Below are 16,452 nucleotides of genomic sequence, written 5' to 3' on the forward strand. Positions count from 1 at the left end.
CCCCAGACCATCCATACTGGTGGCCACCAGCAATGACTCTCTGTCACTGTATGGGTGGACATTCCCCAAGATCACCTAACATGACATTATTTGCTGCCTTCCCATTTGAATGGTCCACATTATGTGCTCCTGTGAGATGTGCTTCCACTGCTTGGAGACTTTACCCCTTGTTGTCCATGAAAGGATGCAGTTTCAACACAATGGTGCCCCAGCCATTAACATGTACAGTCATCGTTAGATTATGAGGGAAGGTCCTGTCCCATGGCCAGTGTGATTGCCAGATGTCACACCTCTGAACTTTCTCCTCTGATGTTACATCAAGGTGTTGGAGTATGAAACCCCTACAGAAATGGTTGAAGACCTGCTTCCCAGTGTCCAAGATGCCTGCCTCCTGGTCCAACAGGCACCAGGGATCTTTGAGATAGTGCAGCAGAACTTCATGCACCATTACCATGCATTTGTTGAGACCAGTGTTCGTCAATTTCAACAATCACTATGAGCTGCATTGTTGTTACATGATGTGTGCTGTGTATGTCCATAATACAATAAAAATATGTTTCTGACTTGGTTCCCTAATTCAGTATAATCAGTTGTGGACCCAATATAACCTCTTTTGGTTTGACCCAAAACGTTTGAGACACCCTGCATTTTTGTGAGATTTAGCTTCCTTAGCTTTTTACGATGTGTACTTTATCAATGGTTTTCACTGTGTGTTTGCTTCTCCATATTTACAATGTACATTCTATGTAATTGTACCAATGCATTTTTACTGATACCTTTTCATGTATTTCTCTTGTAGAGCCTTATAGAATGGTGTAAGGCCAAAATGCATAAGGCAGAATAAATTACATATGGTGGTCAAGACTAATTTCAGTTTTTGAGTGCATTAAAATGGCCACAATGACTCATAAAGTATTTATGCATTTTGCTACTAGAATACAAATACTTCATGTAGTTAACTTGCTAGTGACAGCTAATATTTTGAGTTGGTCATTTTTACTAAATTGATGATCAGTATCATTAGAGCTATCTCCCATTCAATTTAGCAACCTAGAAAAGTCTTGCGCAGAATATTAATAATTGTTTACACCCAGAGCAGGATGTGCAAAAAAAAATTTTAAGCAAGTATTCCACTGAAATCAGCTAAACAGTTGTATACTTAGCATGCATGTCCAGTACAATTTGCAATGCAGGGAACAGTTAAAACTAAGGTAGATTGCATGAGCTAAGTTCCATTATACTTATGTTGATCAGTCAGTAGGTACCATAACAAAAATGGTCATAATCAAAAAATTGTATGGGTCTATTAGAATAGATGGAGATTTTAGGGCAGCAACAAGGGGGGAAAAAAAAGATAAGGAAAAACTTTTCTTTTTTTTTTACATCTACATCTACATTTACATATGTATTCCACATGCCATCATATGGTGCATCATGGAAGGTATCCTGTATGACTACTAGGAAGTTCCTTTCTTGTTTCACTCATGAATAGAGTGAAGGGAAAATCCACTGTCTATACGCCTCCATAAAAGCCCTAATTTCTCTTATCACATCTTTGTGGTCCTAATGCAAAATTTATGTTGGCGGTAATAGAATCATTCTGTAGTCAGCTTCAAATTTTGTCAACAGCATTCCTCAAAAACAATGTCACCTTCCCTCCAGGGAATCCCGTTTGAATTATCAAAGCATCTGTGCAACACTTGCATGTTTATCGAACCTACAGGTAACACATCTAGCAGTATGTCTCTCAATTGCTTCAATGTTTTCCTTTAATCTGACCTGGTGGAGATCCTAAATACTCAAGCAGTACTCAGGAAGGGGTCACACTAATGTTTATATGCAGTCTTCTTTACTGGTGACCCACACTTTCCTAAAATTCTCCTAATAAACTGAAGTTGACCATTTGTATCCCCCACTACAATCCTTATATTTATTGTAGTTGCATGAGAAGGTCTGACAAATAATATGTTCATTAATGTTAAAACTGATAATGTACACACACCCTGTAAACTGACTCATTCCACATTCATTCCTATAAAAGAATTGTTAAAATGAGCTAACTAACTAACTCAGTTTAGTAAAGATGAGCATCTGATTTTGTGACTTGAAGACCTGCTGACGAAGTTATATGAAGGCCAGAATTTTTGGAGACTGATCTCACTGACATATATTTACAGATTGCCTTGGACACAGAAACAAGGTAAAAACAGGTGTTGAATATGCCTTCTGAAATGTAAAATGATTTTTCAGAGATTTCCCAAAGAATTGATTCACTGTTGCCTAAACCATGTTAATTACCTTGAAGATATGATTGTAACATGGCCTACTTTAGAACAATACATGGAAAATCCATAAGTCTTGTTTGCCCACCTACCAGAAAGTAGATGGTATATTTCTCATGCATGGTGTTCTGCAACTTCAAAAAATTGTATGAAATGTGTACTATTGCAACATTAATCCACCAGAGCTGCTTTTTATATTTTGTTCACTGCTACTGGTTTTGAGAGTTGGCTCATTCTCAGACATTACATTATACAAACTAAAATTCTATTTTTCAAATATTATCTGCTTTTGTTTTGGCATATTTGTGCTTGTAACCATGCACAAATGTGACAAAACAAAAGTAGATCATATCTGAAAAATAACATTTAAATTTGTATAAAGCACTGCTTGATAAGGAACCATTGCTCAAAACCAGTAGCAGTCAATAAAACACAAAAGAAGCAGCTCTGGTAGATTATTATTGCAAGAATATGCACTTCACACAAAATTGATTGTGTTGCCATCTCAACAAATGAAGCTTCTTAAAGGTAAACATAAAGTACCTAGGACATCTTTTGAGTAAGAATGGGCTTATCCCCAGGGTGGAGCACACAGACACCACTAAAAATCCGTCAGTGCTACAAAATGTGAAAAAATTGCAGACTTTTTTTGGCCAAAATTAACTACTATGATATATATCTATATTTGGTGTGTGTGTGTGGGGAGGGGGGAGGGGAAGGGGGGGGGGGGGGGAGGGCAGCTCAAAATATGTTTTGTAGTGACCTGAGTACAATAATGATATGTCATAATCGTAATTTATATCATGTTTGGCCCCAACTGCTTACTCTCTGAACAAACTCCACAAAAAAGGCATTCAGCAGGGGTGGTCAAACACATCCTGCAAATGGGCCTGCATCTTCAGTTGGAATCCCATCTGGGGACAAGGCATAATCATTGGCCACAGTAAGTGCCATGTTTTTGAGATGGCCGCTGAATATGATCAGCTGATCTAACAACAAAACAGCTTTGATACAAACCCCACTCCTGTTTAGGACTGTAAAAGACTTGGAAACCCATATTATGACCCCAGCTCCAGTCCCACTAGCTAGCATGGGTCAGCCTTGCCCCTATCCTCACCCTAGTCTCTGCACTGGCCATAGTGGCATTACACCATAGGGCCATGCAATCAGGAATGTTTTCTAAGGCCTATACAGAGTAGAGATACTCACCAATGAAGGTAGTTCCTGATCTGTCATCATAGCAACTCTAACTACTCACTCTGATGGAAACAAGCCCTAGCAATGCAGCACAATCTGTGTAGACTGACCAGCTGTACCACCACCATCCTCACTGCAGCTGACCTGTCCAGACACTGAATTCCCACTAGATCATGAGGCTGAGGGTCTGTGTCAGCCATACCATTCCCCAGTGGTCCTGGCAAAACCCCAGGCAACATCAATCCTATGTTCTAATTTAAGGGAGGAGTGATTTAATATCACATGACAGTTATATCTACTTAGATGAGATGGCAAGAAATATTATTTGTTTCAAAGCTAAAGACTTTCAAATGTTCTTTTGTGGGGCACTCAAGACAAAATCCCTGTTATAACTGGAGTCAAAGGGGCACATTTCTTAGGTCAGATTCTGGCCACAGACAGACAGTACTGAAAGAAATTTGAGCAGAACTGGGCCATAATATTTGTTAAAGTTTCCAGAAAAAGAAAATTAATTTGTTTGATCAGAATATTAGGGAGTTGGAAAACAAGGTTCATGAGCTTCTTGTATGCCTACAAGATGTCAAAAATTCTAAATTCTCTGAACACCAAGTATTCACAGGGATGGAGAAGTTCAATATCAGCATTTATAGACTAACATCCTTTTTGTGTAGAGTTATTATAAAAAAAGGAGGAGCTGCAACATATGTTAAAGTTGGACACAAAGTCGAAAATCTTGAAACAAATAATTTTTGTGTTGATCAGAATGTAGAAGCACGTGCTTGTGATTTGCTATTGCAGAATATCTCTCTGGTAATTGTAACAGTCTAGAGATCCCCTCTAGGAAACTTTCAGCTGTTTATATGAAATCTAGATGCATTGTCGAGCTACCTGTCAGACAAGAAGTACCAGTTAGTAGTTTGTGATGATTGCACTGCAGATTTCTCAAAAGATGTAGACCAGAAAAATGAACCGGAATTATTATTAGGGTGTTTCAATCTAATTCCAGTAGTCAATTTTCCAACTAGTTTTCAACAAGATAATAGGAAACTGATTGATAACATTTTTGTAGACAGTGCTCAGATTGAAACAGTTAATGTGTACCCATTTATTAATATACTATCTGATCATGATGCTGATGTAATGGAACTAAACAATACAGCAACTTAAAAATCTGAGGCAGGTTCATAAAAAGCAGTGAGGCTTATTTATGAGAACTGTACAATCTTTTAAGAGTAAGTTAAAAGAGGTGGTATGGGATAGGGTATACATATAAGAGATGCTAATGATAAATTCAATTTATTCCACAGTAAATTTGTGTAAATATTTGAAAGTTGCTTTTCTAAAACGTTACCAGAAGATTCATAAAAGAAACCATGCAATCCAAGGATAACTAAGGGAACTAAAAACTCATGTAAAGGGAAGAGGGAAATTTATATAAAGGCCAAAATAAGTCAAAATCTGACATTACCTGCATACTAGGGAAAAATATTATAATATTTTAAAGAAAGTCATTAAAACGTCAAGAAACCTGTGTCCTGATAGGAATTAACAAAGTAGATAATAAGGTTAAAACTATGTGGGATATTGTCAAATGGGAGGCAGAACAGCCAGTCAGTGTACAAGATACCATAACAATTACACTAAATGATAATGTTGTAACTGATAATTCAAAAGTAGCAAGCACTTGTAACAGTCACTTTTTTAAATGTAGCAGCAAAAATAGGATTAAATGGTTTACTTTAAGAAGCAAGAGAATATATTAAAAATATCATTCCACAAAACTTTAAGCAGCTAGAAGTAGCACCAACATCCTTCACAGAAATTAAGAGAAATACAAAAATTCTAAAAAACAAACATGCATGTGTCACTGATGGAACTTCATACTCTTGAATTATGAAGCAATAGCAACCAAACAAATAGAAATATGAAAAGAATGTCCAGAAAAAGTTGGCTTACAAATCTCTTTTCAGAAGTCTGAATTCTTCTACTCAAAATTAAACATACAAAAATTAGATGCAAAGTATGGCAAGATAAACAGAGTTACACATTTCAAATATCTATATGAAATTCTCAAATCTACAGGAGGAGAAAAGATCTCACAGAAAACTTGACTAAAAATATTAAGAGAGCTAACTGCAGAGTGTGAGACATATGTAAAAGAAATGCGTGTCTATTCAAACAAAGGTCACACACTGCAACACAGTCATCAAGCCTGAAATACTGTATGGAAGTGATTTCCCTTATGAAAAATTATGTGGGAAGCATACTGAAGGAAGAACGCAAAATCAGGAGGAAAATTCTCATCCCAAAGCTGACAGAAGAGGGGTACAGATTACATTCTAGGAAAACCACAGAGAAGATGTCAAACCTAGCAGTAGCAGCAGATGTCAGAAAAAGAAGGTTAAAGTTCTACAGGCACATTAGCAGGCTACCACCAACAAGATTCACCAACAGAATTCTGGCTTACATACATGGGGTCAAGTCAACAATACCAAGGATCACAGAAGTTAAACATCACTAGAAAAAGTGCAAATCAATACTATAGATATTGAAGACAGAAACATATACAGAGGTAAGATATGTAAGTTGAATGTTAGGTCAGAGAATGAAGTTCCAAAGAAACAAGGGACATAGTGGACAACAAATGAGACAAAATGCTTTGTGTGGCCCTACAGGGTTTCAACACAAATAATGCTTGATTTGGGGGGGGAAGGGGGAGGGTTGCGATACTGAGATCTTCCAAGGTTCTTTTTTTTTATTTTATACTTCCTAAAACGCTATTTTAGTGCTTTTCTGAGCATTTTAAAAAGGTGAGTACAACATATGTTTTATATCACTTCAACCACAGTGAAAGTTCTTTTGTACCACAGTTCAAAATCTACAGTTCTGATTTTTTTCTTCAGAGGTACAAGTGTGTACAGTCAAAAATCCCGCACTATGTGTGTGTGTGTGTGTGTGTGTGTGTGTGTGTGTGTGTGCGTGCGTGCGTGTGTCTCCTGTGTCCACATATAATATTTTTAAGTGTAGTCGTAAGACAAGAAAATAATGTGTAGATTAAATTTAACACTAATTGTGTATGCATATCTTGTAAAGTGTAAACTGACTTTTTCCACATAATTATGGTAAAAGAATTGTCTAAATGATCTATGGAACATGTTACTAACTAACTAACTAACTAAGCATGATATGTGGGGCTTATGACACTTTGCACACAGAAAGAAGGCTGCTTCAAGCCTCTGATACACACTTAAGTCCTTGTGTATGAAGCTGTAAATATGTAAAATTAAGATATATGTATATAGCTTGGCTCTCATTTGTTCACATTATGGATTTCACTTTGGATTCTCAACTTCTGTTATGACCATTTAGCTTCTGCCTTTTTGCTATCAACTACCACTCATGTTGGTAGCGTGCTTTCCATAGTTCTGCTGTTCTGAGCCAAACTTGTGCATCACCACTGATACTTCAGTGCTTACAAACATAAATAGCTACGCTGTCTTCACCATGTTCTGAACTTTGTCACTGTTGAATATGATAGAAAAACCACTAAATTTACTAATCAATGACCATGTTTGGAATAGTTTTATAGAAATCCTCTGAGAATGTCTACATCTCTCTCTCTTTCTGTGCAAACAGGTCTCAGAAGGCCCCATGGTACAAACCTACTGCCATGCCATCCTAGGCCAATAGACATCACTGGATGTGGATCTGGAGGAGCATGTGTTCAGCAAACCATTTTCCTGGCCATTTTCAGTTTTAATGACCAGAGCTGCTTTCTCTTAATCAAGCAACACCTCAACTGGCTCACAGGGGCTGACTGCACCCCTCTCACCAACAGCGCTCAGCAGACCTGGCTGGTCACCCATCCAAGTGCTAGTCAAACCCAACAGCAGTTAACTTCAGTGACGTGACAGGAACCAGTATTACCACTGCAGCAAGGCCACTAATGAGAATGTATACAGGGTGTTACAAAAAGGTACTGCCAAACTTTCAGAAAACATTCCTCACACACAAATAAAGAAAAGATGTTATGTGGACATGTATCCGGAAACGCTTAATTTCCATGTTAGAGCTCATTTTAGTTTCATTCCACCTATGCTCAATGGAGCACATTATCATGATTTCATACAGGATACTCTACTTGTGCCGCTAGAACATGTGCCTTTACAAGTACGACACGACATGTGGTTCACGCACGATGGAGCTCCTGCACATTTCAGTCGAAGTGTTCGTACGCTTCTCAACAACAGATTCGGTGACCGATGGATTGGTAGAGGCGGACCAATTCCATGGCCTCCACGCTCTCCTGACCACAACCCTCTTGACTTTCATTTATGGGGGCATTTGAAAGATCTTGTCTACACAACCCCGGTACCAAATGTAGAGACTCTTCGTGCTCGTATTGTGGATGGCTGTGATACAATACGCCATTCTCCAGGGCTGCATCAGCGCATCAGGGATTCCATGTGACGGAGGGTGGATGCATGTATCCTCGCTAATGGAGAACATTTTGAACATTTCCTGTAACAAAGTGTTTGAAGTCACCCTGGTACATTCTGTTGCTGTGTGTTTTCATTCCATGATTAATGTGATTTGAAGAGAAGTAATAAAATGAGCTCTAACATGGAAAGTAAGTGTTTCTGGAGACATGTCCACATAACATATTTTCTTTCTTTGTGTTTGAGGAATGTTTCCTGAAAGTTTGGCCGTACCTTTTTGTAACACCCTGTATATACCTTCTAGCAAATACTTACTACAAGTTCAAATGCCAGATAGATTGCAAATTGTCCAGGAAATTTGCAGTGGATATGCTTGCATACTGTTTCCTCAGCAAGAACTGAACAGAAGTTCATAACTTTCATAATGTTGAGCACCCTGAACTCAGTCAACAATGTCAACCAAGTATTGAATATTGCTTTTTACCACAATTGAACAAGTAAGTGTGTGACCTTCCTCCATGTGTTAAAGTTTTCTGTGTTCACTGTACTTTTCAAATTTGTCACTGCTAAGCACGAGGTCTGTTAAAAAAATTTCAGAACATTCGTAATTTCGCTCCAGTGGCGTGTTGGAGCAAAATGCGGTTGGCATCCCTGCACACACCTGTATTTGATGTGTAACCACCAGAAGTTTCATTGTTGTAAGTCAGTTATCATGCAGTGCTGTATTGAGCAGAATGTTGTGTCACACAGTTTGCGAATTTCGAGATGGCAGAGTTCGAGGAGCAATGCATCTGCAATAAATTTTCCGTGAAACTCAATTAAACTTTTACAAAGACACCCCAAACGATGCATGCAGGAAGCCTACATTGATGAGTGTTTAAGCCACACTTGGTGATAGGATTGGTTCACACAGTTTAAAAATGGCCAGACAGAAGTTAAAGATGACCCTTATTCAGGCTAGTTTTCTTTGACTTTGAAGGATTGGTTCATCACGAGTTCACGCCACAAGGACAAACTGTTAATCATTGATACTATTGGGAGGTGTTGTGATACCTACAAGAAAATGTGAAAAGGACATGGCCTGAAATATGGCAAGACAGTTCATGACTCTTCCATCATGATAATGCACCTGCACATTCATCCATGTTGGTGCATGACTATTGCATAAAAAAAATAAAAAATAAAAAAAAATCATGCTGCTGCCTCATACTACATATTCTCCAGACCTGGTCTCTGCAGATGTTTTTTTCTATTTCCAAAGCAGAAAACCCTATGCAGATGGCGCTTCACATGATCCAGCAAGAGGCGTACAAAGACCGCTTCTAAAAGTGAAAATGGCATTGGGAGTGGTGTACCAATTGTGGAGGAGAGTATTTCAAAGGAGACCATGCACAATAACTAAAAGGTAAGTGCAGAAAAATTTTGTGGACAAAGTCCCAGAATTTTTTGAACAGACCTTGTAAGATCAGTTTTCAATTGCCAAAATTATATATTTCTGCTTCACTGTTAGTGTGTAAGATAAATACTTGCCATTTTCAATGAAGTTCACAGTAACACAAGACATTTGTAGGTTATTTGCTTAGCTTTTCAAACTCTTGATTGATATGAAAAGCTAATTTCTTGACCATTTACCCATATGAATGGCTACCACTATACAGTGCCCAAGGATCAACTGGAACATCAAATTGTGAAATATATTGCTTAGCGTAAGTTGCATTCCCATCATCCTCCTGAACTCAGTCTCCACTAGCCCCTGTTCTATACTTGCCTCTATCCCATCTCCTATATCCACCTCATCCTCTCTCCTCATGCCACACCAGCTTCAGATAATCCTTGGTGCTTTTCTACTACATCTTAGTTCACATTCATGTTTGTTGCCTTGCCTGTAGACCTTCAGCCATTCCCCTGTACTGTTTCATTAAGTGAGGAGGTTCAGTGATAAGACACTGGACTCATATTTTGGAGGATGGCAATTAAATCTTCATTTGCACATCCAGATTTACTTACCAATCCTTGCCTAAGCTAAGCTTGTCCTCCATCTCTGACAAGATCATTGTCAGTAGGATTTTAAACCCTAATCCTCTTACTGTACTGTTTTATTATTCTTAGTACTCACCATAGCAACAATCACTATACATCCCACTAATCCTACAATTATTTAAATGTTCATTTAGTCTATTTATTAAGCTCCTTGATACATTGTGATGTTCTCATATTTAATTGCAGGCCTATATTATCTTGGCTCTTTATTTTTTTATTTATTATTTATTGCTATTCTGCAAGCCCTTTCATTTCAAACCTGACAATTTTTTATGTGTTTGTCCAGCTAGAGACAACAATCTACTATTCATTGCATTTTCTCACAGTCACTGTTGTTGTCTGGCTGCTCCACAAAAAATCTGTTATGTCATGTAAAATCAGACAAATCTGACTGCTCATAAGTGTTACAGGGATTGGTAATACAGTATAAGAACTTAGATGAGAGAACAGTCTTAGTTGGCATTTGCTAGTATTATTTTTGTCATTAAGAACTTTGACAACTTTCAGTGTTTTTTACAACACTAAAAATATCATGAATCTTTACAGATATACATAACTTCTGACAGACTTCTATAGTCATAATTTATGAATAAGTGCAGGATAAACATTGTCACATAAATTTGTGTTAGGTAGTGTTTCATATATTTGAAGACCCATTGCTGAAAAACTCAAGTCAAGACATAACTGATAGATCTTCTACTAAATGTACTCACCAGATTAATGTAGGTTTGTTTCTTCCTACACTACAATGACGGGAATGAAAAAAAAAATCACATGTAAATAACAAAATAGAGGTAACAATAAGAAATTCTTTTGTTTAAAACATTAAAAAATACTCATTTTTACACAGTATGTAATACACAATTTTTAACATGTGTAGATTTTTTTTTTTTTTGCATTTTTGTACTTAAAATGGCATCTCAATGATCCTCCTATTTGCTTCAACATAGAAACAACACAGCTGCAGCAAAAATATCAATGTGATATGTAACAACAAATGATACACTGAACAAAAACTGAGCTGACTCACAGAAATATAGAGTATGTTACAGTTTTAGAATCTGTATCTCAGTTTTGATGTGCTAGGAAGAATCATTTCATGACTGAAAGAAATCTGCATTTTAGTCTTATATACAATTTATTCAGCTGGATGTTTTTGACCCAAACAGCTGCTCCTCTTCTTGTACTTTTATACATTAACTGAACGAACTGTGACAACACCCATTACTTCTCCTCCACATTCTGATCTAGAACTATGGTTTCTTCCTCTTGTGCTGCCACTCTGGTGACTGGCAGCAAATTCAGATCCACTATGGCATCCAGAGTCCAAAGTAGCATCACTGTAGCAGGTCGAAGTTTGCTGTGTCTGTGACTCAGATTCTTCCTCAGTACTGGCATTTGCTTGATACAATCCTTCTATGAAGCTCCTACTACTGTTGATGTTGTTTGGATTATTTGACAGTCTCATGGAGCTATCCACATTAGTCACTGTAGGGACCAAAAAATTTAAACATCTGTCACTAGGAGATGATGATGATGGGGAGTTAAAGTTTGTGCAGTGGGATGCATTAAGTCTCCCTGTAGCGTTTACCACATTATTTCCATTAAAGGTGTCATGTACTGTAATAAAATTTTTGTGATGCCTATGAGTGTGTAAAAGCTGGGGTTTGGCTATTTGCAGTGGCTGTTCAGGGATTGTTTCATACTGTGCATCAGGAGCCAGAAAATGTTTATTTCTTTGTAGTAAGGGAAAGCTGTCTAGAGGCTCACTGTTAGCTTTATGAATACTGTTCCTTTGCTGATGTATGTGAAGTTTACTCAGCTGCAGCACTGCTGAGATGCAAGGAGTTTCATCCTGGTTGTTCTTGTTGCTCACTAATACTTCATCGTTGGGTATTCTTAGAACTGATGAGGGCTCTGGGCTTGTAATTGTATCTCCTATGACAACATCATTGTTACAGTATACTGAATTGTGATTGTAATTGGTTGTTGCTACAAAATTGTCACATTGTGGCAGAGAGTGTGTTACCTGACATGTATAACAATTTTCATTATTATCTGGTACATGAGAAGTAACACCAGCTTCACAGTCTGAAAGTGACATGGCTGACTGTTGGATATTTTGTGATGTGTCATATTCATCATGAGATTTTGGTTCAATATATTGCTTATTGCACAATAAATTATTATGATGTGATGCTTCCTGCTTGCCCACTGACAAATTATCTTTTGACAGGCTCCTCTGTCTTGTTAATATAAAATGAAAGCAACTGTTTGATAAAGTATGCTTCTGGTGATTAAAAATATCAGCTGTTGCATTTTTACATTCAGAATCAATAATTTCATGCTTGCACTTGTTATGATATTGATTAGCACTTTCTGATAACGCCAATTCATTTTCTGAAGTATTTTTTAAATTAACATGCTTTGTTGTGACACTGCTTCTTTGCTGTATGCCTGTTTGCTTCATATTAAGATGATGACTTTTATCTGATGTGGCAAAACACTGTGATACTTGGTGTAATACTTCTGGTTTGGGAACAATAGGCTCTTCTGCTGAAGAAGTTGTAACATTTTGTTTCTGTGGAGCTGAAGCTTCATCATAGAAAGATGAATCTGGCCCATCATTGTGAACAGACACATTACAGCAAGAAGAAACATCAGCAAAATAAACCTCAGATTCAGTTGGTTCATTTCCATTTCCATGTGGAGCTTCATGTACAGTAAAAGCTGAACTTGCCACACCTCGCATTTGTGGTGAGCAGTGATTTGGCAGTCTTCCATCATCCTCTGGCTCTGAATGACCATCAGTCGTTTCCAAACGATGTGGAGCCAATTTATCAGCAACATTAAAATCATTTAATGCTATTTTTTCAGACATACTTTGACTGCGGTATGCTTCTGTTATCTGACGTTGTTGACCAAATAATACTTGTATACTGTTTCGTGGGAAACTGGATGTTGTATTAATAGCAACAACATGAGTTGGAGATGTGTGCTGTTTCTTTTGATCAACAGAAAATGGTATGTTAGCAACTGATTTCACAGATGAAATATCTATCCTCTTCTTTGCTTTTCGTACTGGGAGTGTGTTACTTACTCTTTCTCTACTAACTGATGAATTTTTAGTATTTTCACTGCTACTGTCAGCTGAAGCAGGTAATTTTGATTCATCTGCATTTGTATAATTTTCAGTAAGCACATTTTTCCTAACTTCTTCCACATTTGTGTCATTGGAGCCTGCTGCCTGGAGCTGTGAATTGCCAAAGCAGTTCTGCTCTCCAAGAAACTGGCCTTGTACATGACAGTGTCTGTGAACATGACTGACACATGGTGGGCTCATAGAACTAGAATGTGGGAGCACACCAAGGATAGGTTCACGATGAGCTGGACTACTATGGTTTGAGTATGGCGGTGGTGGTCCCCACATGTAGTAACCTGGGCCATAACTCTCCACTTGCACAGATGCAACACCAACTCTCCTCTCTCCCTGGTTGTTATGCATGTCTGGATTTGGACGGCTGCTGAAACCATATTGACTGTCTGGACTGCTAGTGGTATTCCGGTAATTTTGACTGCTTTCTCTGAAAATTTAAATAAAAACAGAGTTAAATGAATTATATTTAAGCCAAATGAATTTTTATCATTCTCTTATTAATACCATATGAAATGTTCTGTTACTTCAGAAAAATCTCACGTTTGGATTATTCTAACATTTTACATACAAAAGATATGTAAAAATGAATGGTTGTGAATTATTCTACTTATATCACTGTTGTTGAGATGTAATCAAGTACTTCTATTGTTAGATAATCAATAATTGAATTGTAAGTTGCCTATGCTACTGCAATTATGAATGGATGCTGCTGAAAGGGTTTTTCTATTTAATAATTTCAGTGTGGACATGAGAAGGACTACGAGCAAACATTTTTTGTGCTCATACCAGATTAGTAGAATTCCAAAATAAGTGTTACTCTGCAGAACGGGATTTTCAAAACTACAAACCAAGTGGGGTGGCGCAATGGTTAGCACACTGGACCCGCATCTGGGAGGACGAAGGTTCAACCCCGCGTCCGGCCAGCCTGATTTAGGTTTTTATGATTTCCCTGAATCACTCCAGGCAAATGCCAGGATGGTTCCTTTGAAAGGGCATGGCTGAAATCCTTCCCTGTCCTTTCCTACTCCAATGAGACTGATGAACTCGCTGTTTGGTCTCCTTCCCCCAACAACCCCAACCCCCCTCAAAACAACATATAACAACCTGAAGACCACAGAGCTTCACTTGCTACTTTACGGATGATGTTCTCTTTCATAGAAATGAGTTTATTTGTTGATCTAACAGTGACAGATCAGTTTAAAAAGAGAAATCCTATTTGTTCTCAGTGAAATATATTTTCAAAATCACCAGTGACTGAAAATACTTTAGCACACATATATAATTTTACTTTATTAAAGCAGGAATTTTACAACCCGAAAACCTGAATTATTTATTTTGATGCCTTACATAACAGAAATTACCTGGTATTTTGGTTGGTTGTATTGCCTCGAGCCCAGGGCAAACGACACCAGCTCCAGCCAGATGTAGGCCTGTGTGTATTTGAATTCCCATCTTCACCTGGGTTTGGTGAATATAGGTTACCCACTCTGCGTGGTGTCCAGTATCTGCTAGGATTTCAAAAAACAGCGTAGATAGTGTGAAGTTAAAAGACTGGATTATTTATTCTGCATTTGAATGTAAGTGCAGAGAAAAAATGACAAGAGAAACTAGAGACAGGAAACAAATAAAAACGAGTTAAGTATCACAAGTAAAGTACCCAGTTCACTGCAAATAAATATTTTTATCTCAAATCACAATTGGGTCCAAATCTGCAGGCAGGTCATCAATGAAGTACAACACTTAACACTGAAAGCACATTTATAACTGAAACCAACATACAGTCAGAACAGAACTGCACTCCTGGATGAAGATTGCATCTCTTCATACAAACATCAAATACTTCAGAATGCTGCTCTTTATGCAACGATTAAATATTCCATAATATACAAACATTACAAACACAACATACTTCAAGAAAAGATAAATATTAAGTAACAGGCTTGAATTGGTGAACTGCAGCACATAAACCAGCAATGGTAACTATTATTTCACACTTCATGCACCACAGCTCATAGCATTGATCAGTCTCCTGGAGAAACAGCAACCCACTGTTTCAGATGTTGTCATTGGAGCCAACTATAGTGCTCTTGGCCTAAATCTTGTCAATGGTTCTCTATGTAGTGGCACTGGTGGGTCCTTGTGTTCTAGTCATGCTGTTATATTGTCTTCACTACTGTGAGCATAGAAGGTAGCCCATTCCATAGAAGCTTAGTGAGTCTCAACTGGGTCTCTATGCAGAGGACGTGAATAATGTCTGTGTCCTTTTGTCGTCTTGATGAAGAATCATAATCCTTGACTTCATATGTGGCATCCAACGAGCAATGAAGGATACGATATGGCCAAAAGTAGCACTTTAGTAACTTTTGTGGAAGTCTTACTTTCTGCACTGGTGTAAAAATCCATACCCAGTCTCATGGGCTGCATCTCACTGGCTGGTGCTTTACATTATAGTACTCTCAGTCTTCCTCCTACATGCCTAGGTTCCTTAAACCAGCTATCTGCCTTGCTTCTTTGGTGCTGATGATAAGGTGTTTCACATATTCATCCTCAGTATTACCTGGTTAAAACAGGCACAGTGTATCCATTGTCATTTCGGCTTCACAACCATGGAGCAGAAAGAATGGTGTGAATCATGTAGTGTCTTGCTTTGCTGTGGTGTATGTTAATGTCAATACAGGAAGTACTGTATCCCTACCTCTCTATCTGACACCAAGATACACCAAGAGTGTACCAGCCAACATCTTATTAAAGCATTCTGTGAGATGTTGGAGTAACATTGAAATGCTTCAGGATAGCTGGCTGTAGAAGCTGGGATGATGAGCAACAATTTCTGCCCCAACAGATCATATTTCCTCTTATACAATGCTCTGTTTATTAATTGGAATTCTCCTTTGGTTGGTTCCTCCTTTTTCAAGGCTTCTGTGGTTTTCAGCACAGCTGGATCTTCCCTCTGTTGGGCAGCAGTACCATTTAATCCAGTGATGACTGAGATTCCATCCACACTTCTGTGTTCCAGCAAAGGATTCCTTGAAAGGCAGTCATGATCTTGTGTTTGCATCCATCTTTGTATACCACTGTATACACTGAAGCCTCAGTGTCCATCTCACCTGACAAACTGATGGATCATTTAGGTTAGTCAACCTGCCTAGAGAAAGGTGTGCATCACAAAGATGAATGGTTTACCAAATAAATAGAGCTGCAACTTGTTGTTACCCCACACAACTGCATGGTACTCTTTCTCAATTGTAAAATCATTTTGGATTTTAAGGGTAATCTGGAAATGTTAACTATCATTTTTTCAGCACCTTCCTGAATTTGCACTAGAACTGCACCTATT

At 37.9% G+C, this 16,452-nt stretch overlaps 1 protein-coding gene across 1 annotated transcript in view; it reads right to left on the reverse strand.

Annotated features, from left to right (window-relative positions):
• Positions 1-11,147: 11,147 nt before the first annotated feature.
• Positions 11,148-16,452, reverse strand: part of LOC126143527 (uncharacterized) — an 82,391-nt gene continuing 77,086 nt past the window's right edge. The window contains exons 7-8 of the mRNA XM_049915433.1: positions 14,477-14,620; positions 11,148-13,542 (exon numbers count right to left, since the gene is read on the reverse strand). Of these exons, the coding sequence (XP_049771390.1) occupies positions 11,148-13,542; positions 14,477-14,620 (2,539 nt within the window). The remainder of the gene's footprint in view (positions 13,543-14,476; positions 14,621-16,452) is intronic.

Source organism: Schistocerca cancellata, unplaced genomic scaffold, assembly GCF_023864275.1.
Source record: "Schistocerca cancellata isolate TAMUIC-IGC-003103 unplaced genomic scaffold, iqSchCanc2.1 HiC_scaffold_822, whole genome shotgun sequence".
In the NCBI taxonomy this organism is placed as follows: domain Eukaryota; kingdom Metazoa; phylum Arthropoda; class Insecta; order Orthoptera; family Acrididae; genus Schistocerca; species Schistocerca cancellata.